The sequence below is a fragment of the Bombus affinis genome, chromosome 5 (assembly GCF_024516045.1).
Source record: "Bombus affinis isolate iyBomAffi1 chromosome 5, iyBomAffi1.2, whole genome shotgun sequence".
Taxonomy (NCBI): Eukaryota; Metazoa; Arthropoda; class Insecta; order Hymenoptera; family Apidae; genus Bombus; species Bombus affinis.
The window spans coordinates 17,118,295-17,140,461 of record NC_066348.1 but is presented as its reverse complement, the minus strand read 5'-3'; the positions used below and the strand labels follow the sequence as shown (position 1 = coordinate 17,140,461).

The following is a 22,167-nucleotide window of genomic DNA, read 5'->3' as shown; positions in this document are numbered from 1 at the left end:
AGCTTTATGCTGCATTCATACGCTACACATCCACACTGTACATTATCACAGCTGTACATTATCACACCTGTACGTTATACGATTACCAGGATTACACGTATACGCAGTATACATGTACATTACGATGTCAGAGTGCCCTTTCGAAGGGAGGAAACGCTCTCGAAGATAAATCATTCGCAACGACGGTCGACGAGGAAAGAAAAGAAAGGGAAAGAAAAGGAAAGAAGATGTTATTTTTTGAGAAAGCTTCGCGAGCGTTTCCTTTCGAAAGATTCGTTCTTGTTCACTGCGTATAGCAAAGACGACGTTCTTTCGAACGATCGACGTAAATACAGCACTATCCATCAAGTATTTCTTTACTCCTCTGTAGTAGAAGCGTATTTACTAAGACCCGAAGTAACATCGTGCTATACTTCCAACATGCCGTAATTATAATCCAGTAAAAGCGTCAGATATATAGTTGAGCGTCGATGCCACATCGAGGCTGTCGAGTCGAGATCTCCCTTAAATGCTTGCACTCCTAGTAGGTTTGCTGAATCGACAACGATTAACGTGACATTTTGGCTGAAACTTACTTTTAGATATCAAGGTAAGCCAAAGCCATACCTTTTCCACCAAGCTTCGCGTAAACGACAGTTGTTACGAGTGTCAGTCTCGGTGGCCGCCAGACTAAGCTTCGTTTATATCTATATGTATGTATATATTTATACATATATACATATACATACATACGTACATAAAACATACAAACATGCATACATACATACATACATACATACATACATACATGTAAATCTCCGCTAGTTTGTCCTATATTCGCATATTAAGAGATCAGTGTGCATACCGTCCGGTCGATCCAATAATCTTGCAATATCGTGTATTTTTGTACTAGGAGCGGTTTTCGAGTATGCCCAGTGGCGGCCAACTAGGCGAAAAAAAGGTATAACTTTCGTCACATTTACACCCACAGACGTAAGTTGTCGCCGGTTATACATTTAAGAAACTTTGTTCGATCGAGTGATTCTTTGTTATCCCGAAGGACGAACAATCACGGTTGCTCGTTCGTTGCGCGTATAAATTATATAATACAACGCATAAACATTCTCGATATCCTTCTTACTACTGCACACGACATATACTCTACGCGAGTACACAGGGCAGCAGCACACGAGAACAAAGCAACCTCGAATGGCATATGGATGCGGTATTAACGCGCGATCAAATTTTTCACCTTGCTTCACCGTGCAGTCGTCGCTCGATACAGAGGCTCGACTGCGGCAAATGGGTTTAACGAACGACCTACCGAACACTCTCGTACACCGATCCGCGTGATTCTAACGCCTTAACGAAATCACGTCTCGCGTTAAAATCACGTTCCGATAAATAAATATCTCGATGCCCGGAAGGTACGTCGGAATGAAAGCGCCGTAACATCCCACAGATTCCTTCGTAGCTTCGTTCGCGCATCGAAACGGTGTCGAAGGCGGCGTCTAACCGCGTTTGAACGAGTTCGAACGGGTTCGAGGCAGGCCAACGACACCGTGGCGTTGCACGCGCGAAGCCTTCCTCTTATCACGATAAGGAGCCGGCATTTTGGGGGATTAAGTGCAATTTCCTGTGTCCTCCGCAGGAGAACTTTATCAACGTCGGCTTCCTGAGACTGTTTCGCGCCGCCAGGCTGATCAAACTGCTCAGGCAGGGCTACACGATACGAATTTTACTCTGGACCTTTGTACAATCCTTCAAAGTAAGTGGACGTCGAATCTTTTTGTTCGATCGAATCGATTTAATTCTAAACTTATTGCAGGCTCTGCCTTACGTTTGTCTTCTCATAGCGATGTTGTTTTTCATCTACGCGATCATCGGTATGCAGGTACGTATGTTCCCGTCGACGTTCGTTACACGCTCGTCGACAGTTTTCTAATTTCGTCTTTGATATCACGGACACGACCGTCGAGTCGTACCGAGAGTTTCCAATGCGCGACAATTCGAAAAGTCGACATCGGAGACGGCTCGGTCGGGAACAGGGCGAGTCATGCTATTTACAGGAACAGAATGTTAAACGATACTCGGTCGTGAGTGGGACCATTAGTGACCATGAAATTCCGTTGTCAGGTCTTTGGAAATATATCGAACGATCCAGGAACAGCGATCGATGATCACAACAACTTTCAGTCCTTCTTCGCTGGTCTTATGTTGCTTTTTCGGTGAGTCGAGCAGCTAAACGGAGCAAGTTTCAAGTTGGGCTAAAGTGAACTTTTGTCCACGAGAAAGCTACCGATCAGTCACGCGTTTATCTGGTTTGCCTCGCGAAAGAATCTCGCGTTTCTGCGAAAGAGCAGCCTGTAAAACGTATAGAACCTGTCAAACAAACGAAAACAGCCAAAAAACACGAACGATCGGTAGCGACTGATCATTATGGTAGAGTACTGGGCTGTTGGCATGAGGTTTAACAAAAGTAAGCTGCTCGACGTGTCAATCTCTGTTGTAATCGAACCCTGCAATTAGATCTCCTCTAGACAGTTGTTCCATAGAGATGCTTGCCCTAGTTTATTCAAGTTGATCACGTTATAGCGATACTTGAGAATGAGAGAGAGAGAGAGAGAGAGGGGAGAGGGAAATCTCTGCAAAATTGAATTTTATAAAAAATAATCGATGAACGAAATTCTCTCTCACACACACACACACACACTCTCTCTCTCTCTCTCTCTTTCTCCCTCTGTCTCTTTCTCGAGGGAATCGCGGTGTCAAGACGAAGAAGAGAGTTAAAAAGACCGTAGATGGTAATTAATGTGGTGGATGCGTATTGTTAGAGAGTAGATCGACGCTATCGCTATGTACACTGGTTAATCGTAACGTGAAATCGTCGTAGAAACTAAACAACGTGTACTATGGCTTGGTCACTCGGCGAGAGTCAAACGACGAACGGTCGTCAATTTCGCGGTGCGTTAAAGTTAAATCGAATCGAATCGAATCGAATCGAATCGATCGGAAGGAAAAAAGGTTGCTAATACCGTGCTGGCCCTTTGGCCACGGTCTTTTTCTTTCTGTCGGACTCAGGTATTCGGTAACATCGCGCTGGATGCTGATAGTTCTATTACCAAGCACAACAATTTCCAAAGCTTCATTCAAGGTCTGATGTTGCTTTTTCGGTAAGTAACACGTCACAAACTACGATTAAAGAAATACAAAAATGAAACCAGCTACTTACGTTTCGTTCCCTTTATATTTATTTTTCTTTTCTGTCGTTTTATATTTTCGTCGGTGTTTCGTTTGTTTGCGAAAAGAGCACTGCGCTGAAACTTAAACACACGCAAATTTCAAAGTCAGAGGAACTTGAATTCTCGAGGAACTTAATTCTCGTTGGACGATGTTTCGGAGAATAAGAAAGAAAGATATGCGTATAAGGATCGAGGTGATTACTTTTACGTTCTATCGGTTCAATCAACTAACTAAACACACTAAACACGAACGGGCTAAACTACGCCTATTTCGTACAAGTTCAAACTAACACTGTAGTAGAGCAGTCGAGTAGAGAATTGAGTTACTAAAACCAGTATTCGCTTTTGGTGTTGCATCTAATTACGAGGAAACCAGAGTTCTATGCATGAACCGTGTTCTCAGTGATATATTCGATAGATTCGATATACGACGTATCGAAACACTTGTATAACTCGAGTCTAACGTTAAACGTTCGTAGTTTGATACCGATAAAGTGGAAATATTTATAAAAGTTCCCGTTGACGACGTATCGTATGCTTCGAGTTGAGTAATTTGCATGAAAGTTCCGATCGACGAATTCTGAAATTCCGTTATCAACTTCCATTTAACGACGATCTGCCAACGAGAAAGACGTAGTAACGGAAGCAAGATGAATTTCATAAGTCGTTGATTACAGCACAAATGTCTATCAACTTTCGATGGGTATAGCTTTCAAATTGTAGTAGAGGTTTGACGAAGAGAGACCGTCGTCTTCGAATTTCCGATTTTGATGAAATTTTGTCAAAGTAACCTCGTAAAAATTCCAAACTTTCGAAACGTTTTGTCCCATCCTGTACAAATCTTATCCTTTACGATATTTATCACGAGTATTGCCAGTATCGTTGAAAATCGTACTTTCATATAAAAGTCAGACATTCGAAGATAGGAATCTCTCTTTAAAAACGATTTATCCGCGAGAAGCGATTGAAACGTAAAATATCGTCAGGTGTGCGACCGGAGAGGCATGGCCAAATATCATGCTGTCCTGCGTGAAAGGTCGTCCGTGCGACGTGAAAGCCGGAAAGCAAGAACCTGGTGGCTGTGGCTCGAACATCGCGTACGCCTACTTCGTCTCGTTCATCTTCTTCTGTTCGTTCCTAATGCTGAATCTCTTCGTTGCCGTCATTATGGACAATTTCGATTATTTAACGAGAGACTCGTCGATCCTGGGCGCTCATCACTTGGACGAGTTCGTCCGGATCTGGGCCGAATACGATCCAAACGCAACGGGCAAGATTCATTACACCGAGATGTACGACATGCTCAAGAACATGGATCCACCGTTGGGGTTTGGTAACAAATGTCCAAACAGGCTTGCCTATAAGAAGCTCATCAGGATGAACATGCCGGTGGACGTGGACTTGAAGGTGAACTTCACTACCACTCTGTTCGCCTTGATTCGCGAGAATCTCAATATCAAAGTGAGAAGGGGTGAGTTTTCCGATCGTTTCGTCGAATTTATCGGCTCGTTGATAAGCGTTATGACTTATTTTCGAATTTAACCTACGGTCGGTGTCGTGTCGGGTCGCCGAGCGATTGACTTTAATTCGTATTCCGAATTTTAGCAAACTATCGCAATCGCTTTTATATCACCGAACGATACCGATCTAGGTACGTTGAAACGTTGCTTCACGATTCGTATTCGCTTTTAGCTTCCGAAAGGAACCAAGCGAACGAAGAACTGAGAGACACGATCAGAAGTATTTGGCCTCTGCAGGCAAAAAAGATGTTGGACCTTTTGATACCTAGGAACGAAGGTGAGCATTTTATGGAACTTGGAACGGTATCGCCGTTCGAAATACTCCATAAACGAACGTTTTGTTTCTTTGATTTTAGAATTAGGCAAAGATAAGATGACCGTTGGTAAGATATACGTCTGCCTTCTGATACTCGAAAGTTGGAGGACGACCAGGTTTGGTCAGATAGAATCAACCGGACAGGTGAGTTTATCGTTGGTTACGGTTCGAGTGTAACTCGTACGAAAATGGAAATCCCTAGCGATATTTCCCTGTTCAAACAAGGAACCTCTGTGTTGCACTTCCACGTGGTTTGTTCGTCGCCTTGCTGATCCTCGTTAGATCGTCAATTTGCACTGTTTCCCAATGAAAGCGGTTAACTTGGTTAGAACGAAGCGAGTCGACCAGGCGAACCTCGTAGGAATGCAGTCGAGGATTGAGTTCGAATGGATGTTTGTCGTTGGCTTCTTCGTGGTAGGATTTCACACGGACGGTGTGAAAATCACGTTTCGAATAGAGAATTTCCAAGATTCCAAGTAGCTTCTTGATTGCCCACGAAAGCTTAGTATCGCAGAGACTGGAAAATTCCGCGAAACGAACGGATAAGACGATCGAATTACGTCGAGGACGATTTTCATCGGAAATATCGAGATACCTTTGAAAATGTGGACGCGATTCTAAGCTTTCTTCCTGTTTCCCAACATTCTGACGCTATATTAATGTGTGCTCAGTAGTGCTGAGAATTTTTCAAACATTCTAACGAGTAAAGAATATTCGAAATTTTTTGGCCGAACTCTTTATCCCAGCGTAGCCGTCCTACGACGAATAAAACGAACGAGATGCGGATAAACGGAAATGCCGTTGTTCGGATAACTTCGAACGGTCTCGCTGGGCTAACGAATCGGCATAATTTATCGTTAGTTGAATATCACGAACAAGGAAGACGTTCAATTTCTGTCTGTTAAGTTGAATTAGCCGAGTCAATATGTGTAGAAGCAGTTCGATGTGTCACCCTTCCTGAACGTCACGATTCAAATTTCATGCAAATGATTAAACGTAGATTATCTAGAGTCGATACGTCGATCGCTACTACTCGTTAATTATTGGAAAGGTTCGTAAATTTGACGACTATACGACGATACGACGACGATCCGATATTTATTTCGGTCGTTCGATCGGTCGATGCTATGTAGCGTACGACGTATCGACGCAAATACGGATTACACATAGATAATTAGGACGATATAAGTCTTGAATGAGTTACGATTAGAATATTAGAAAAGAATCTGTGTGTTGAATTTATACGTGTTTCCATTGAAAAGTCATAGAAAGAGAGTACGACAACGAGGTTTGAACCTTCGAATTATCGATAAATAGAATTATGTTGTTGTTCTTATTATTATCGTTACTATTATCTTTATTATTATTACTGTTATGGTTATGATTATGATTATGATTATGATTATCGTTATTATTGTGACATTAGCGTAGGAGTAATTTATGAAAACTGGATATTAATCACAGATACTGTATTATGTTTATGTAGTTGTTATATACCCAGACAAGAGGATGTTCACGCAGCTATCAATCATCTCTTTGTGTCTTTTCTCTTTGTTTTCCAGAACGATAACGATCTTATCGATAACGATAATGCCGGGCAAAGTCCTGCAGCCCAGGCGGTAGTACTTACTTTTTCTCTTACTTATCTTATCATCTTAATACGGTCTTTCCGTTTTATTTTTTCTTTGTACAGAGTTACATTACGTTTCGCTAATACGATCGTTCACGCGTTTCGTCGTTCGCTGCAAGGTGGATCATCGAAACGTTTTAATGAAAATTCGAAATAGACACGTTTTAATCGGCGATGCGTACAGAAGGAAAGTAACGGCGAGAACTTTGCAGCGAACGATCTACCTTTCTTGTACATAATAACATTAATAATACGTTCCTTTTATATTTCAATCGCTATCTCCTGCAGAGACACAGTAGCCTATCGTGTACCGTATCCTTTGTACATATTACAAAGTATACTTGATCGATCGATTTCGATCGTTGATAAAAGCGTAATTCTTCTCTTTCTTCTTTTCAGTTTTTTTTTTTTTTTTTTTCTTAATTTACGAATCGGCGGTTGTATCTCTGCTCTTTTCTTAATCTTGTACGTTTCTTTCTATGTATCGACACAGATCCACGATACAGACGCGTGCACACACTATGACATTTATTACACATGTACATTTTCGTTAGAGTTACTTTCCTTTCACATCGTAGACCTTTGTTCTTTCCTTAACCGTTCAACTGTCACCGAATCACAGATCGATAGAGGATAACGCAACGGCAATTGATGCGAATACGTATAATCGTCGCCGCACGCGCAATCGGCAATTTGAACTTTACTTAAAAAGAAAATGCAGAAAAATGAAAAGGACGAAATCAACGGCAGTTGCGTTCTATATAGAATCACAATCACACGAGCGAACTTTTCTTCTTTCTTAGGCACTTAATATATTAGTGGAAGTAATTACTAGAGCATCTGTCGAGTTTACACTATATAGAACTTTTAGATATTTTAGTCTTTCCTTTTAAAAGAATTTCCTTTCTTTAATGGCACGTTTCCTCTTCAAACAATAAGCAACTAGTCTAGGATAATATTTGAATCTAGTTAAATTCGTTCGATTCTATGCATCGTCAAATCGTCTGATCGACATTCTGTCTTTCCCTCTTCTTTCCCTTTTCGACGAAAGAAGGCTTTCTTTTAACGAAAAACCGTACTACGAAAGGTACTCGCGACGATGCATAGAATTGCAACGTTTTGAGTTTTCTAGTGGTGGTGTCGATGTCACGTGGGCGATCGTTCGCACGTTGTTCCCACGTGAATCGGCTCTTTGCCCCGAGAACACGATATAGCTGTGTGTAAGTAAGTTACCTAGTACGTGGAACCTCCTATAGAAAAATACCGGAGAGACTCGATCCTCGAACATAGCTCGCCTTTTGCCTCGAGTATCGTTCCATTAATTAGGTCGCAATTAGTGATCACCAGTATCCGATTTCATCTCTTAGAGCGATAGTTCTCCAAGCCCAAATGTAATTGATAGTTGGTGTCCGACATAGTCGATCTTAGATCGAGCATTAAAAGTTGTTTCTTTTGGAATTTTTTCAAAACGATGTATCCTTGTTACGAAACTTTGCTACAGCTCTGATTGTACCTTTTCTTCTTACTTCTTTTCTTTTTTATTCTCTCGTTCTCGTCCCCCCCCCCCTCTACAGCAGCTCTTAGACAAAAAATTGAGGAATTCACTTTCGATTCGAACTCGATTCTCGAGGACCGTGTTCTCGAGAAAACGAAAGATCGAATCGAGGTGCGTTCGTCGAGTTAGATTTTCTCGTTATATGTATCAAAGTGTATATTATTTTCCTTCTTACCCTACCTGTTACTCTCTCTAACGACGTAGCGTAGTGATTACTCTTAGAGAATCTACAATTTCCTTAGACTCGTTGCCTTGCTGATTCTCTTCCGATGGCTTACTTTCTCACACGGTTTTACAACAAGGACACACAATCGAGCATTCCGTTACTCGGTTACACGCAGACAACACGACTACGACTACCATACTGTTTTTTAACTAGCTAGATTTCAAGTTTTTCTACGGGAGATTCGGCGACGGCCTGTTTTTTTCTCGAAACGAACGATGCTGTGAACAACCAAATGTTTTTTTTCGCGATGCAACCACGATCATTCGCCGGACGACGTACGAACGTATCGTATCGACGAATATAGATCGAGGTACGATGGTTCGAAGTACGGCGAATATTCGCGTTGCTTCTCGATCATCGAGGGGAAAAGGGCCTCCGCGAGGATGCGCTTTTCGTCGTATTTAAAGTATCTAAATATTTGTAGACCAAGTATTTGAACAGTTAAAAATTCTGTCCTATCGTATTCGGAGTATTTGAACGAAGATAATCGACGGTAGATGAAACCTAGCCAAATATGGCGTACGTAGGCATGTTGGTAATTCGAGTGAAATGTACACCCGCGTCCAGTTTATGCGTACGTATACGATAAACGAATAGAGTTAGTCTAGTACCCCCAAAGTAGTTCTGTTCGCTATGGTTGGCTTGTGTACTGTGTTTGTCCACGACCTTTTCGCATATGTATGTATCAATATGTCGAAGAAAATATTCGCCAATCGTGCATCTTCCTCTACGACCGATTTAGAGATCGATTTGCTCGAAGAATTATAGGGGATTAGGGAATATTGCGCGCGTCTATCCAATATCGAGGAATATGAACGATTCGCGTATTACGTTGCATGCCTACTAACGTTTGCATTTCTACAGTACCGTAACCGTGACGAGTAATTAAATGTCTTCGTTTGCATATAGTTCTTTACGCTCACTTGTAAACACTCGACAAGTAAATAAGAAAAATAATCGATATACCTACGTAAGAATCTAGCTTTTGAGAAACATATACAGGCTTTGCCAGAGTGATCCACCGTCACAGATTACAGTTACCACTTTTACTACAATTTCGTTCGATGCTCGACATTTCTTGCAATTCTCTGCACGCGCATCTCAAAAAGCAAATAGAAAAAAAGTAAACGAAAAAAAAAAAAAGAAAAAAGAAACGTGTACTTTCTTGCCGTTGGAGGAAAAAATCTTTTTCTTAGCGACACTCTCAAGTGCACCATGTCACGTAATACTCTTTCTAGCATGGCCTCTGTTTTTTGGCGAAAATTTCTCTATTGCCGTTTCGTTGCTACAACTCGTGCTCTATCTTAATCGTTCTTTTTTTTCCTTCTAACTCGAAAGCACGCAAGAGATAGATAAGAAATAAAAAAAAAAAAAAAAAAAAAAGAAAAAAGGTAAAGCGAGGAGAACGAAAGAAAGCCTGTATGTGCCTGTACATACTGTACGATAATACGAGTTGGCTCGAAGATCGAAACGTCTGTAAACGACGATCGATAAAACGACAAAGTAAAAATATAAAAACACATACATAAAAGAAATATCGATCAACTCTGATAGTCGGTGTGGTTTCGCACGTTCGACTTTAGCAATCGGCCTTATTCAACTGCATACTGGACGTGACGGCGGTAAATCATACCGGAAATAATCACGCAGCCGGAAGTAGGGCGAACAGCCTCGAACACGTGGTACGGCCGACGCCGGAAACGAAGCTCGATCAACGCAAGGAGCACATGGAGGAAGACGACGAGCACAGTAGACGTCAACGTAGCATCAGGTACTCGGTCTCCGTTTTAATCTCGATGGGATATCGACTTCGTTTTGCAACGGACCATATTTCTCGCTCTATAACTTGTAAGATCTTGAAATGCCAGTACGTTGGCGTCCGAGCGGTGAGAAACTATACGATACTTTCGAAACAATAGCGGGAAATTCGGTTCGTGCCAAAACGAAGAACGAAATAGAAAGGAATATTTGTAATCGCGACGACGATTTTCTTGTTCTCTTTCGGTTTGATTTCAGAAATAAAAAGGTGAACTGGAAGATGTCCCACCAGTACGATATACTAGGCAGCAGCGGAGAGAGTAGCCAGGGAGGGGGTGGGTCTGGGGTTGTACCCGTAGTTATTGACGAGGATCGCGCCCCCGAGCTAGAGCCATTGCTGGCTGAGGTGCCCTCCCAGCAGGATCAAAACTACTACTACCACCATCACCATCACGACCAATACTACGATACCGACAATGATCTATACTATGACCATCACCACCACCACCACCACCATCACCATCACCATCATCATCATGCTCACCGACCACCCTCGTACTATCAACACCAGAATACCTACGCACCTCGCTCCTCGATCCGTTATCACAAGGTCTCTCGGCTCGATTCAATTAAAATCCTCCTCGATTTCGAATGAATCTCGATTCCCACGAAATCTCCCTCGATCGGTTGCGATACAGAACGAATCGACTTAGCTCGTTGGGTTTATCAGGCTCGCGAGCTAAGGGATTTCCACTCGCTGTGCGCTTGGTTCTACTTGGCCTCGGGACACGTGTCTAGATCGCGGTAGATCGAGGATACTTCGCTTCGATCGGGATGTACAGATATCTTCACGTTGTTGTCATTTCTAGATCGAACCGACCGATTTGTACATAGATCTCGGTGTGCGACGTTACGCTTTATTAGACTTAGATCGATTATCGTTAGAGCGGGATATATCGTTTGTTTCGTGGAATTAGTTTGAACCATGTGGTAGTAAATCGCGAGCGATTTCTTATTTACGATTAGACGAAGAAGCAGCTCCTTTAGTCTAGTTCGTGAATAACCAAAGAAATTCCTTATAGACGGACTCGAGGACACCCTTAGATCGGGATAGATTTTAGACGACTAGATCGTATTGTAGTGTTATAGATAGACTGGCGTTCGCGAGGTTAGTGAAAACGTTGTTTGATTCGCGCACGGTTGTCCGAAACACGGCTGACAAAGCATATGCTAGGCAAAAGAAAGACTCGGCAAAGATCAAGATCGATTTTCGGATCGATGTTGAACGGCCTTCGCCTCGGCACGTGCGTAAATACGAGGAAGAAACGAAGCGATGTTCTTTAGCGAAAGTTCAACGCGAATGTTTAGAGAAACCCCACCCTTATCCCTAGCTGCTTTCAGCCTTGAGATTACACTCGAGAGTAACGAAGCACTCGTGAATTCGTCGACGATTGCCTCGTTCTCCGTGTGTCTCGTTGTTCGTTATAATTCCATGTATATCCGTGTGCCGGTAAGTAAGAAACATGCGTGAGACGAGCGACGGCTCGTCGCAACGGTAGTGCAAACACGACCGACTGATTTCTCTTCTTCTCTCACCTAAACCGCTCCGAACGAAACTAAATCAGCAAAGCATGTGCATGCCCGAAACTTTAATCTCGCATGCTTCTACACGCGCGTACATGTGCCTGTATATCGACTTCTCTGCTCCTCCTCGCTGACTGTTCTTCTCATGTTCGAAATCGTCGAGACAGTTTCTCGAAACAAAACCAGACAAACGAGAAGAAGACGAATCTCAGCGCGAATTTCCATCCGGTATCTTAATCGACGCGCGGAGAGTGGCGCGCAGATATTTTCAATTTACGCTTGTTGCTCTTTACGTTTCGTTTGGGAAACTCGCGCGGAGATTCGCGTTCCGGAGGCAAAAGGCGTCTCGATTCGGAAAAGACGTTTTGTTCGAGTCGCGAATCGTTAGTAACGAAGGCAAAGAATCGGCGGCACCCCGACTCTCCTTAAACTCCTGATTTATTCCGTTTGTCGGGGCGGTCCTCTAATCGACGAGTCTGTTCGTTTAGATGGAGCTTCAGGACGTTGTAGTTAGCGACTCGCGTGCCGGTAGTCTCGAGAGTCTTACCCACGCCGGCAAAAGACTTCATCCACCAGTGCAACCGGTTAGACATCCATCCCGTTCACCCAGTTTAAGGTAATAACAAGACACGAGTATTCGCGTGAAATACGAACAGGTGTGCCGATGCTTAATGGTCAGGACAGGAGGATGATAGGAACGGTGCGAATATGAAATTAATCGGTAATCTTTTCAGGAGACACTCGCCAGGGCGACCTGGATACGATCATCATGGTCATTATTACCACGAAGGACCAGGGTTTAGCGACACGGTTAGCAACGTCGTCGAGATTCAGAGACACACGCATCATCCCCATCCGACACAGTACAATCATCGGCACAGGATCCGAGGTACAAGACAGCAATGATAATTTCGTCGAAGAAAACACGGTGCAACGATAAGTCCTTTTTACGAAATCCAACCTACGAATCTCTTTTGCGAACGTTTCTCGTACACGGATCGTATTTCAAAACGATCGTAAAAGTCTCGAACGAACTCGTTCCGATCTCTGTTCGATGCTGGCATCGTGGAACGGACGAGAGATTCGTAGTTACGATTTAGAAAAAATATGAATGTCGCTATAAATGGTTTACTCGCAAGAGGCAGAAGCTCTGTGTCACTCGATGTAATATGTTTCTTCGTTTTGTTCTGTTATGCGCCTACAAAGACTATTACGACCACTGCGACTATTACGACGATGGTAATTTCTTTCGCAACTCCGTTTCATTCCCTGTTCCAAAGCAATCTCATTATTATTATCATCATCATCATCATCATCATTATTATTATCATTATTGTTATTATTACCATTATTATTATTGTTATTATTACCCTTATTATTATTATTATTATTATTATTATCATTATCGATATATCATCATCATCATCATCATCATCATCATCATTATCATTATCATCTTCATCGTCATCATCGTTGTTATCGTTATATTATTATCGTCATTATCATCGTTACTTTCACCGATTATCGTTTGGCTTTCACGGTTGTACATTTTCCAGCCACATCGTTCACCGACACAACAAACAGATACAGATTAGTACGCAATCGACACAGTATCGAGCACAAAACAGACACTCGAATACGAACGATCATACTTTTCCTCGTTGATTTCCAAACTCTCCTTTACGGATCGGATACGTCGAGAACTTTTCGAAAATTCCAAACGTAAAAATTCCAAAGAAATCGGTTCTTCTCGACCGTTCTTCGTCGACTACTATCTAGTACATCATTCTGTCCTTTTTATATTCGTTGATCACTTACTCGCGATTCCTTCTGATTCGTTCGAGACACCGCACTGCACGAAATGGATAACACCAGGCTTTCGATATCGAGCACTCTTGCACACTGAAAACACTTGCACTCTGTCCCTTCCATCTAGAAACATCGTTGATTAGACGCTCGTTCGTTGTTTGTACTTAGCTATAGTATTATACTACTGCACGCACCGCGGTCCCTAGAATCTTTGGTGGAGCTAGAGAGTTTAGCATGCGGCATGTTGTCCGATGTGGCACTCTGTTAGCGAACAGCTAGACCGACTCCGACTCTAGTCGAATTCCACCGTTGCTATAAACGACTCGATATCTATAGTATATATGCCGGTATCCTCCTAGACACGCGAACAACGTTCGTTCCCTCGGCTACGACCATACTTCCTCCGATAGTCCTCGAACAATCCCGTTTCATCGAATGATCTCCTAGGGCAGGTAGAAGATAGTGGTCGCGTAGAGAGACTCGGAACGCAAACGCTAACGACTATATTCGTCAGGTCCGTGGAGCGCTTCGACCAGTCCAGCGAGGACACCGAGTCCCATTCACCACATCGATCGAGGCCGGCATTACGGGACTACAAGCTTGGAGCAACGATCGAGAAGTCCGAGTCCGATCGGTGGTCGCCAGCCTGCTCATTCCCACCAGCACTATCATCGGCATCATCCCCATCAGCACAGCTATCCGGTGTTAGTAACCAGACGGGGACAGGGTCGTCTACTGCCTCCAACGCCCAACAAACCTTCGACTCTGCAACTGAAACCGGCCAACATCAATTTCCCCAAGTTGAACGCTTCGCCGACTCACGGCTCGCATATGCACGTGACGCTCCCGGCCGGTATGCAGCATCCGCCACCAGGACAGCATTTGCCACCGATGCAACCAAGCCACTGTCCGTTGAGCTTCGAGCAGGCGGTGGCAATGGGCCGCGGCGGCCGTCTCTTGCCCAGTCCTGTACCAAACGGGTACAAACCTCAGCCGCAGGCTAAGCAAAGGACACCCAGGTGAGCGTTCTTTCGATTTTCTTCGAGTTGTTCGAGTTACGTGTTGGACGTTGTACGAAACGTCGTCAGTCGCGTTTTCGCGCGATAGCTGTTCCCAGTGGACCGATTCACCAATTCCATGTAAGAAATCCGTCGTATCAGAGAATCGAGTCGTGGAATAAAATATTTAAAGCAAAATGTAGCCATCCACCGTAAAACTAAATAAGGAAATAAAAACCCGTGAATTTTCGATAGCCACTGGGGACACGATCCCGTTGAAATACCGCGATGTCGAACATCGCGTTGAGGACAAAAGGTCGCAAGCTAACTTTCGTCGGATCGTTACAGATCGAGACACTCTGACAGCGACGAAGACGACTGGTGCTAGCCAAAGTGGGACCCTGGACGGTGGTCCGGTGACGTGGACGCCCCCAGGCGTCTTAGGGTTTGCGCGTGAATCTTCCACGTCGGGAGGCGCATCGATCTAACCGCGAACGCGGAAGCGATGAAAATCGATCGATTAGCTTCGAGCTTGGCAACTACGTCAGAGTTAATGTCCGTTCGTCGAGTCGGACGAGGCAGGTGTACGCGATCGGGGACAAGGAAACGAAGCTACGTGTTACTAGTAACGTTGCTACTAGTACGACCGAGTAGAAGAGAAGGTACACCTTGAAATACAATGATCAGCTGGTTCGAAGGAAGACTCGACCGAACGGATCGAATCGTGTTTCTCGAACGGTGCAGAAACAGGACAGGCGAAGGATTTCAAAGGAAATGACGCGACCGAAACGAAAGCAACATCGGATGATCGTTACAGGGATAACAAAGCAACGTACGTATAATACTAAAACGAGCAGTCGTCACGGTGGCCACCATCGAACAGACTATGTGCCACGAATACGATGATCGTCGGTTTAACGCGCAAAACGATCGAAACTAAACGAAAAATACGGAAAGAGAAAAAGAGAAAAAATATTCGCAATCTCCGCCTGTCGTGCAGCATTCTTACGAAGAAGTTGAAGCGTCGTCGGAGTTACATTCGTGGGAACTTTCTGAAATTTTCTTTCGTCTCGAACTTCGAAGCTTCCTTCGCTGTGCTTTTTAATCGACGGACCGAGCCGAGGAGGATCCACTTTTTATACAATGAAATATACGACGAGGGAAGCGCTCTTGTACGGTTGAGCGCGTTCGTTTCGGATCCCTCTCCGCGCCAATCTACCAAATTCTTCACGGCTGTATCGAACAGTTGCGCCCTACGCGACGCCCTCTCACCGACTTGGATACAGCGAGTTTCCACGTGTCTCCCCATGTTTGGAGGAACTGGTCGGCGATGCGGAGGCGCCTTTGCCAGCGAAACATCTCCTCTTCTTGATTTTTCTATAAGCTGCGCCCAACTCGAGCTACTTGTCAGGGAGGTTCTCGATGCGAACCAACAGGCGGAATCGATCAACGGGAACGAATTTCGTCTGACGAGTAAAGCGTTTTCGTACGTGCAAACAAATTAAACGAGATATAATCGTATAGGCGTAGGAAAAAGGCACCGTTCGATACGTTCGATGCGATATAGACCACGAGGCACAAGTTCTTCTTCACGAGTCACTGTTTGCGCGCAATTGGTTCTATTTCGCTCGAAACATCTCTCGTCGCAGTAGCGTTCGATTTACCGAACGAGTAGGCAAACATCTCGATCGAACCTATCGAAATTTCTTACAGGTCCGTTCTATCGTTAATCAAGCCGTGCAAAAGAAAGAAGGAAAGAAAAAAGAAAAAAGAAAAGGAAGAAGCGTATCGGAAAAGCGGATGAGAAATGCAACAAGAACCGTGGCTACGAACATCCGATATCTCGTACGTTTGCGAATTGGTAGCCGCGGTTCTTGCGCCGGTGCAACGTTCTCTCTTTAGTTTACTTTCGCGAAGATTCACGACCAGCCGACAACGTTGCGTAAAAAACGAAGCACGATCACCCTATAAAAATGTATCGAACACGAGAAAAAAAAAAAAAGATATCGTTGCTAAATTATGCAAATAATCGGTTGCCTCGCTGATAGAGGGATAGCTATTTAAAAAAAAGTAAAAAAAAAGAGAGGTACTCGAAGATACACATGCTAAACGATACATCGAACTAAATACGTAGGAATTTTTACTAAATCGTCAAGATCGTTTCGATTCTCTTCCATCGTAAGAAGCATTCGTGGCTCGCGACTGCTGGCTGCTTTGTCGCGATCGCGATCACCGATCCTCCGTTGAAACGCTTAAACGAAAGAACACGCGGTGCGTACTGCGTTGAACGCATAGACGAACGAACGAAGGACCGGCGAACGAGACTTTGCTCGCGAGAAGAAAACAAAAAGAAACGAACAACGTCGAAATGAACGATCGCGGTGTCGTTGTTCCGTATTCTCGTAGCTCGTGCCAATAAGAAGTCGACGGAAAGGAAAGGGAAAAAAGGACCATTTATCACGATCAATCGTTGAAAAAAGAAATCAAGAAAGAAAATGAAAAAAAATCTAGCGAAATAACGGAGCGGTAGAGAGCGCCATGTTCGCCTTCTTCTCAAAAAAGGAACAAATGCAGAGATGACAAAATTCACGAGCATATGTAAATTATCGCATAATTTTGACTTTAAAAACGTTTACCATCGCTGCTACTACCGTTACTGTTGCCATCTACGAGAAAAGAAACTATTCCACTACTATTATTACCGCGACTACTATAACTACGGCTACTGCTGTAACTTACTAATACTATCACTATTATCGCTATTACTATTACTATTACAATTTATTACCGCCATCGATAATACCGCTACTATTACTATTTACCACTGCAATTACTATTACCAGTGTTATTAAATACCATTACCACCACCAAACACCGCCGCCTCTACTATCGCTGCTGCTGCTGCTGCTTCTATTACTATCACTACTACTACCACTACTGCTACTACTAATACTACTATACTATACTACTATTACTATTACTACTACTACTACCACTACTATTACCACCACTACTACTACTACCACTACTACCGCTGCTGCTGCTGCTGCCGCTGTTGCTATTACTACTACTACTACTACTACTACTACTACTACTACTACTGCTATTACTATCACTACTACTACTACTACTACTACTACTACTACTACTACTACTACTACTAACACTACTACTATTACTACTATTACTACCATCACCACTACCACTACTATTACTACTACTGCTGCTGCTATTACTACTACTACTACTACTACTACTACTACTACTACTACTACTACTACTACTACTACTACTATTACCACCACCACCACCACCACCACTACTACTACTATTACCACTACTACTATTACCACTACTGCTACTACTACTACTACTACTACTACTACTACTACTACTACTACTGTTACTGCTACTACTACTACTGTTACTACTACTACTACTACTACTACTACTACTACCACTACTACTGTTATTACAAGTACCACTACTACTGTTATTACTATCGCTGCTATTACTACTAACTACACTATGACTATGGTTACTATTACTGATAGCATTATTATTACTACTTTTACTAACGTTACGAATACTGAAACGTTTTATTAAATCAAATGCATTGTTAGTACCGTTATGACTACCATTAAAACTGTATAGTTTGTCGTAATCGTCATTCTTCGGTGCAAGGTGGAGAAGATACGTCGGTCGATCGATTAACCGTCAGTCACACGTACTCGACGTACAAATGCATAAGAAGAAAAAAAGCAAGAAAAAAAAAAATAACTGAAACGAACGAACAAACGTCATTTCGAATTCCATAATGCGCTTAAACGAAAGAACAAGGCAAAACAATAGTGGCCGGAACAAGCATGTACACATGTATACATAACATATACACGTATGCACATATGTCACATATAAAAGGGACGATCGCTAAATAAAGGTGGGCGGATAGTCGGAATTATGTAATTATAGAAACAAGAGAATTTCAAGCGGAATGGGAGAAGATGAAAAACACGTATAACATACTGCCAATCATACGGAGTGTTTTAAGCAGAAACACACGCGAGATACGTGAATGTATATAAAAATAACATGCGTCTTTTTTCGCAGCACGTATACACACAGGCATCTATGCGTAGATAGATGTAAATAAAAAAAAAAAAAAATATACGTCGGGGGTGGTGTGATGAAGCGTGAGAAAGGGAGAATGTGTGACTGTGAACGAAAGCAGGATGAATGGAGGTAAAAGTCTCGTGAAGCAAAAGCAAACGAAAAAAAAAGAAGAAAAAAGATGGTTCAAAAATCATTTTTCAATGCCACTTCACGCTTGTCTGCGTAATCTGCGTGCGTGGATTTCGACTGAACATGTGCAACTATGTAGTACTATCGTATAATTAATGTAAGTATCTAAGGATCGAGAGGAACGAGAGAGAAAAAGAGGCCGAGCGAAAGACGAGGAAAAGGAAAGACGATAGATACGTGGACAATACGCGAACGGTTCTCGTGGCTCGAGGTTCTCGGTGATCGAACATATTCGTTTTCCATTGGATATAGCGTGTATATCATTCTTTCTATTTTTCTCCTTCGACTTTTTTATCGGCGGCTTTTACATCGGTCGAAAGAATCGAGAAGAACGATTAAACTGACGAGTTGAGATCGACATCGAAACGAAACAGGAGGCACGTTCACGTTCACGTTATAGATATTTAATTACACTCTACAATGCCGAAGAAAGTGCCATTACGGTAAAAAGATAGGAAGCACGAAAGAAAATAATATATTAAAATAATATATTAAAGAAGGAAAAAAGCGTATAAAATTATTAAAAAAAAGCATCGAGAATCTCGCGAGGGTGAGTTTTATGATGTGCAGTCGAGCGTGCTGAGCGTGATTTTTTCCCTTAAGTGCTTTATAAACTCAATCGTATTTCGTATCGTCGCGTTTAAACGTCGCTGTAAAGAGAATGCATAAATATAATAAAAAGGAAAAGAGAAGAAGCTGACGAATGCGTGGGAATTTCGGATACTCGGACATGCGAACGTTTACACTCCTCGAAATAAGGAACGAAATGGAAGATCGTTCTAACACTTCCGCTTTCGTTTTTCTTATCGAAGAAGATGTTTATCCCTGCTTATTTTCTTTTTGCTTTATTTATTGCGTTCAAAAATTCTGCTTTACTTTTCTTTATCCGTCACCATTGTTTTTATATTTATCTGCTTCGTTATAAATATTAAATATTTCATTTTCGTCATACCTTATGGAAGCCTTATTATTTTTATTTTGTAATTTGTACGTTATTGCAAGTTATCGAAGAAGCATTGAATTTCACGTTTGCATGCTTCACGGATACGAAAGTGTTAGAAAACGTATCCCAATACGTGCGAGTGAAGTAAAATGGGATATTATTAAAACTGTTTTTCTGTGATAAATCCAAGGAATCTAGCCAGATCGACGATGGCGTTGCGTCGATAAACAATTTTCTAGCCCCAAAATACGTTTGTACCAATGTCGAGTAAGAAAGCGCGAGGAAGTGTAACGAACGAAAGGTAGAGTATCTGAGCGAATGAATGGAAGATTGCGAAAGAAAGAGGGAATGGCGCGCGAGGAGATGAAAAAAGTGCTAAAAAGATCGACTGCCGAGGGTTGGATAGAGAGAGAGAGAGAGAGAGAGAGAGAGAAGACGAAAAATAAGATCAACTTTCGCGTGAGCGTGAGCGATACAAGTCGAAATCTTCAAACTTACAAAACTCTTTTAGCATCGTAAAGGCAAAGCATACGACCAAGCTCTTAACGATGACTTAGCGTAAACGACAAACAAGTAAATATAAATATAAATAAAATATGAACATAAGTATAAATTGAGATATAAATATATACTGCACACACGCGCGCGCACACATACGTACGTGTGTGTGTGGGGGGGGCGGGGGGTTAGTTCTAATTCAAGAATGTACGTATAAATATACATAATAAGTATAAATATATACATACATACATACATACATATAAATAACTACGATGCAAGCTAAGTTAACGAACGGTTAATAACGATAATAACATAGTAATAACGATAACGTTGATAATATTGATCACGATGCTTGAGAACGATATTTGTAACGATAAGTGACACACGATTCGAACAACTTTCTCGATCCCTGTCTCGCAGTGTACGAAGCAGTATACAAAGCAGTGTACGAAGCAGTGTACGAAGCAGTGTACAAGAACAGCAGAACGCTGCGAGATGCGATAATAAGTGGTCGGTAATGGAACGAGAATAGTAGGCGCGAACAACGACGTTGATCAGCGTAGTGGAATGAAAGCAGAGATATTTGTACGGAGAGGAAAGACGACGGAACGTCTTGAAAACGGGGATCTGGAAAATGGCATTTGAACGTTTTACGAAAGAACGATGGAACATTTGGATGGAGTGGATGCTGCTAACAAGTCCAAGTAGACGTTAAAATCGGTCAAATTATCAATTTTTCCAATTTATTACATCTTTCTATTTGCATTTCGTGAGATTCAGCTACGCGTGGTTCAGTTTTACGAAACGAGAGTACACGAGGGTGTTAGCGAGCGTTACGAGTTGGGATTAATCGTAAAACGTTTGCTGTTTGCCAGCTATCTAGCTCGGTCAAAGTTAAACATCCATTGGTACTATAAACGCAGGAATCCCTGTCCAAAGATCCAAAGATCGAGTTCGATTCGAGGCATGGATTAGCACGAGCTTGCTCCGTCAATCGTTAAAAGCGGTGCTCGAGAATCGTGATTATCCGATAACGACGGGTACAGCTATATTCGACGAAGCGCGTGTAAAATGGTCCGATCGTTATTGGATGAGCATGAAGAGAAGAAAAGAGGGAAAGTGGAAGGAAGAAAAGCGAGTGCGAGTAAAAGAGATGAAACGACGAATGCTAACGAACAAAAGGGACAAAGGAGACGGAAGGAGATAGGAGGAGGATAGAAGGAGATAGAAGGAAAAGGTGAAAAGGGAAAGGCCAAAGACAGCCGTTGAACGGGCAGACGGGTATGACGATGAGACGCGCGAACACGTTGCACGTTAGAGAATATACGAGGCCCGTGATCTCGTTCGGGCTCAATTTGTAATAAACGCGAGACACGTAAAGACACTTCTCGGCTCGTTCGTAGAAACCGCGTTAGCGATTAAAGAAACTACGCAGAGTAACGTGAACTCGCGATCGGATTGTGTATTTCCATCGGTTTCCAGGCAGCAGACACTTGGAAGCGTCATTTATTTGGTCGATCGTGAAAACCAGAGAATCTATATATGATTTCATTATTTGTGTTTATTTGTAATAACGCTAAGCGAACAAAGGATATAACAAACGACGATGATAGGAGGGCGTCGAACGAGATAACACGTAAATACTACGATTAAGAGTTTTTCTACTTATCTATGCATATTATGCATGTGTGTGTGGGTGTGCGTTGTATATATATATACATATGTATGTATATATACACACATATGTTGTGTCGTGTATATACACATATACATACATATACATATACATATAAACAATATACAT

General features: G+C 42.5%; 1 protein-coding gene across 27 annotated transcripts in view; it reads left to right on the top strand.

Moving 5' to 3' along the window:
- The window catches only part of LOC126916767 (voltage-dependent calcium channel type A subunit alpha-1), a 99,281-nt gene extending 82,295 nt beyond the window's left edge, over nucleotides 1-16,986 (top strand). For 10 of the 27 annotated variants that reach the window (XM_050722886.1, XM_050722887.1, XM_050722885.1 and 7 more), the window contains 14 exons: nucleotides 1,631-1,747; nucleotides 1,808-1,873; nucleotides 3,061-3,152; nucleotides 4,208-4,692; nucleotides 4,914-5,018; nucleotides 5,098-5,201; nucleotides 6,620-6,676; nucleotides 10,052-10,239; nucleotides 10,485-10,836; nucleotides 12,299-12,426; nucleotides 12,545-12,699; nucleotides 13,017-13,049; nucleotides 14,134-14,638; nucleotides 14,966-16,986. In XM_050722886.1, coding sequence (XP_050578843.1) covers nucleotides 1,631-1,747; nucleotides 1,808-1,873; nucleotides 3,061-3,152; nucleotides 4,208-4,692; nucleotides 4,914-5,018; nucleotides 5,098-5,201; nucleotides 6,620-6,676; nucleotides 10,052-10,239; nucleotides 10,485-10,836; nucleotides 12,299-12,426; nucleotides 12,545-12,699; nucleotides 13,017-13,049; nucleotides 14,134-14,638; nucleotides 14,966-15,005 — 2,427 coding nt within the window. In that variant the 3' untranslated portion in view covers nucleotides 15,006-16,986. Of the gene's footprint in view, nucleotides 1-892; nucleotides 941-1,606; nucleotides 1,748-1,807; nucleotides 1,874-2,115; nucleotides 2,208-3,060; nucleotides 3,153-4,207; nucleotides 4,693-4,913; nucleotides 5,019-5,097; nucleotides 5,202-6,619; nucleotides 6,677-10,051; nucleotides 10,240-10,484; nucleotides 10,837-12,298; nucleotides 12,427-12,544; nucleotides 12,739-13,016; nucleotides 13,050-14,133; nucleotides 14,639-14,965 lie in introns of those variants that run through there. The other 17 variants (XM_050722891.1, XM_050722903.1, XM_050722905.1 and 14 more) reach the window with 15 other exon arrangements.
- The last annotated feature ends 5,181 nt before the right edge of the window (nucleotides 16,987-22,167 follow it).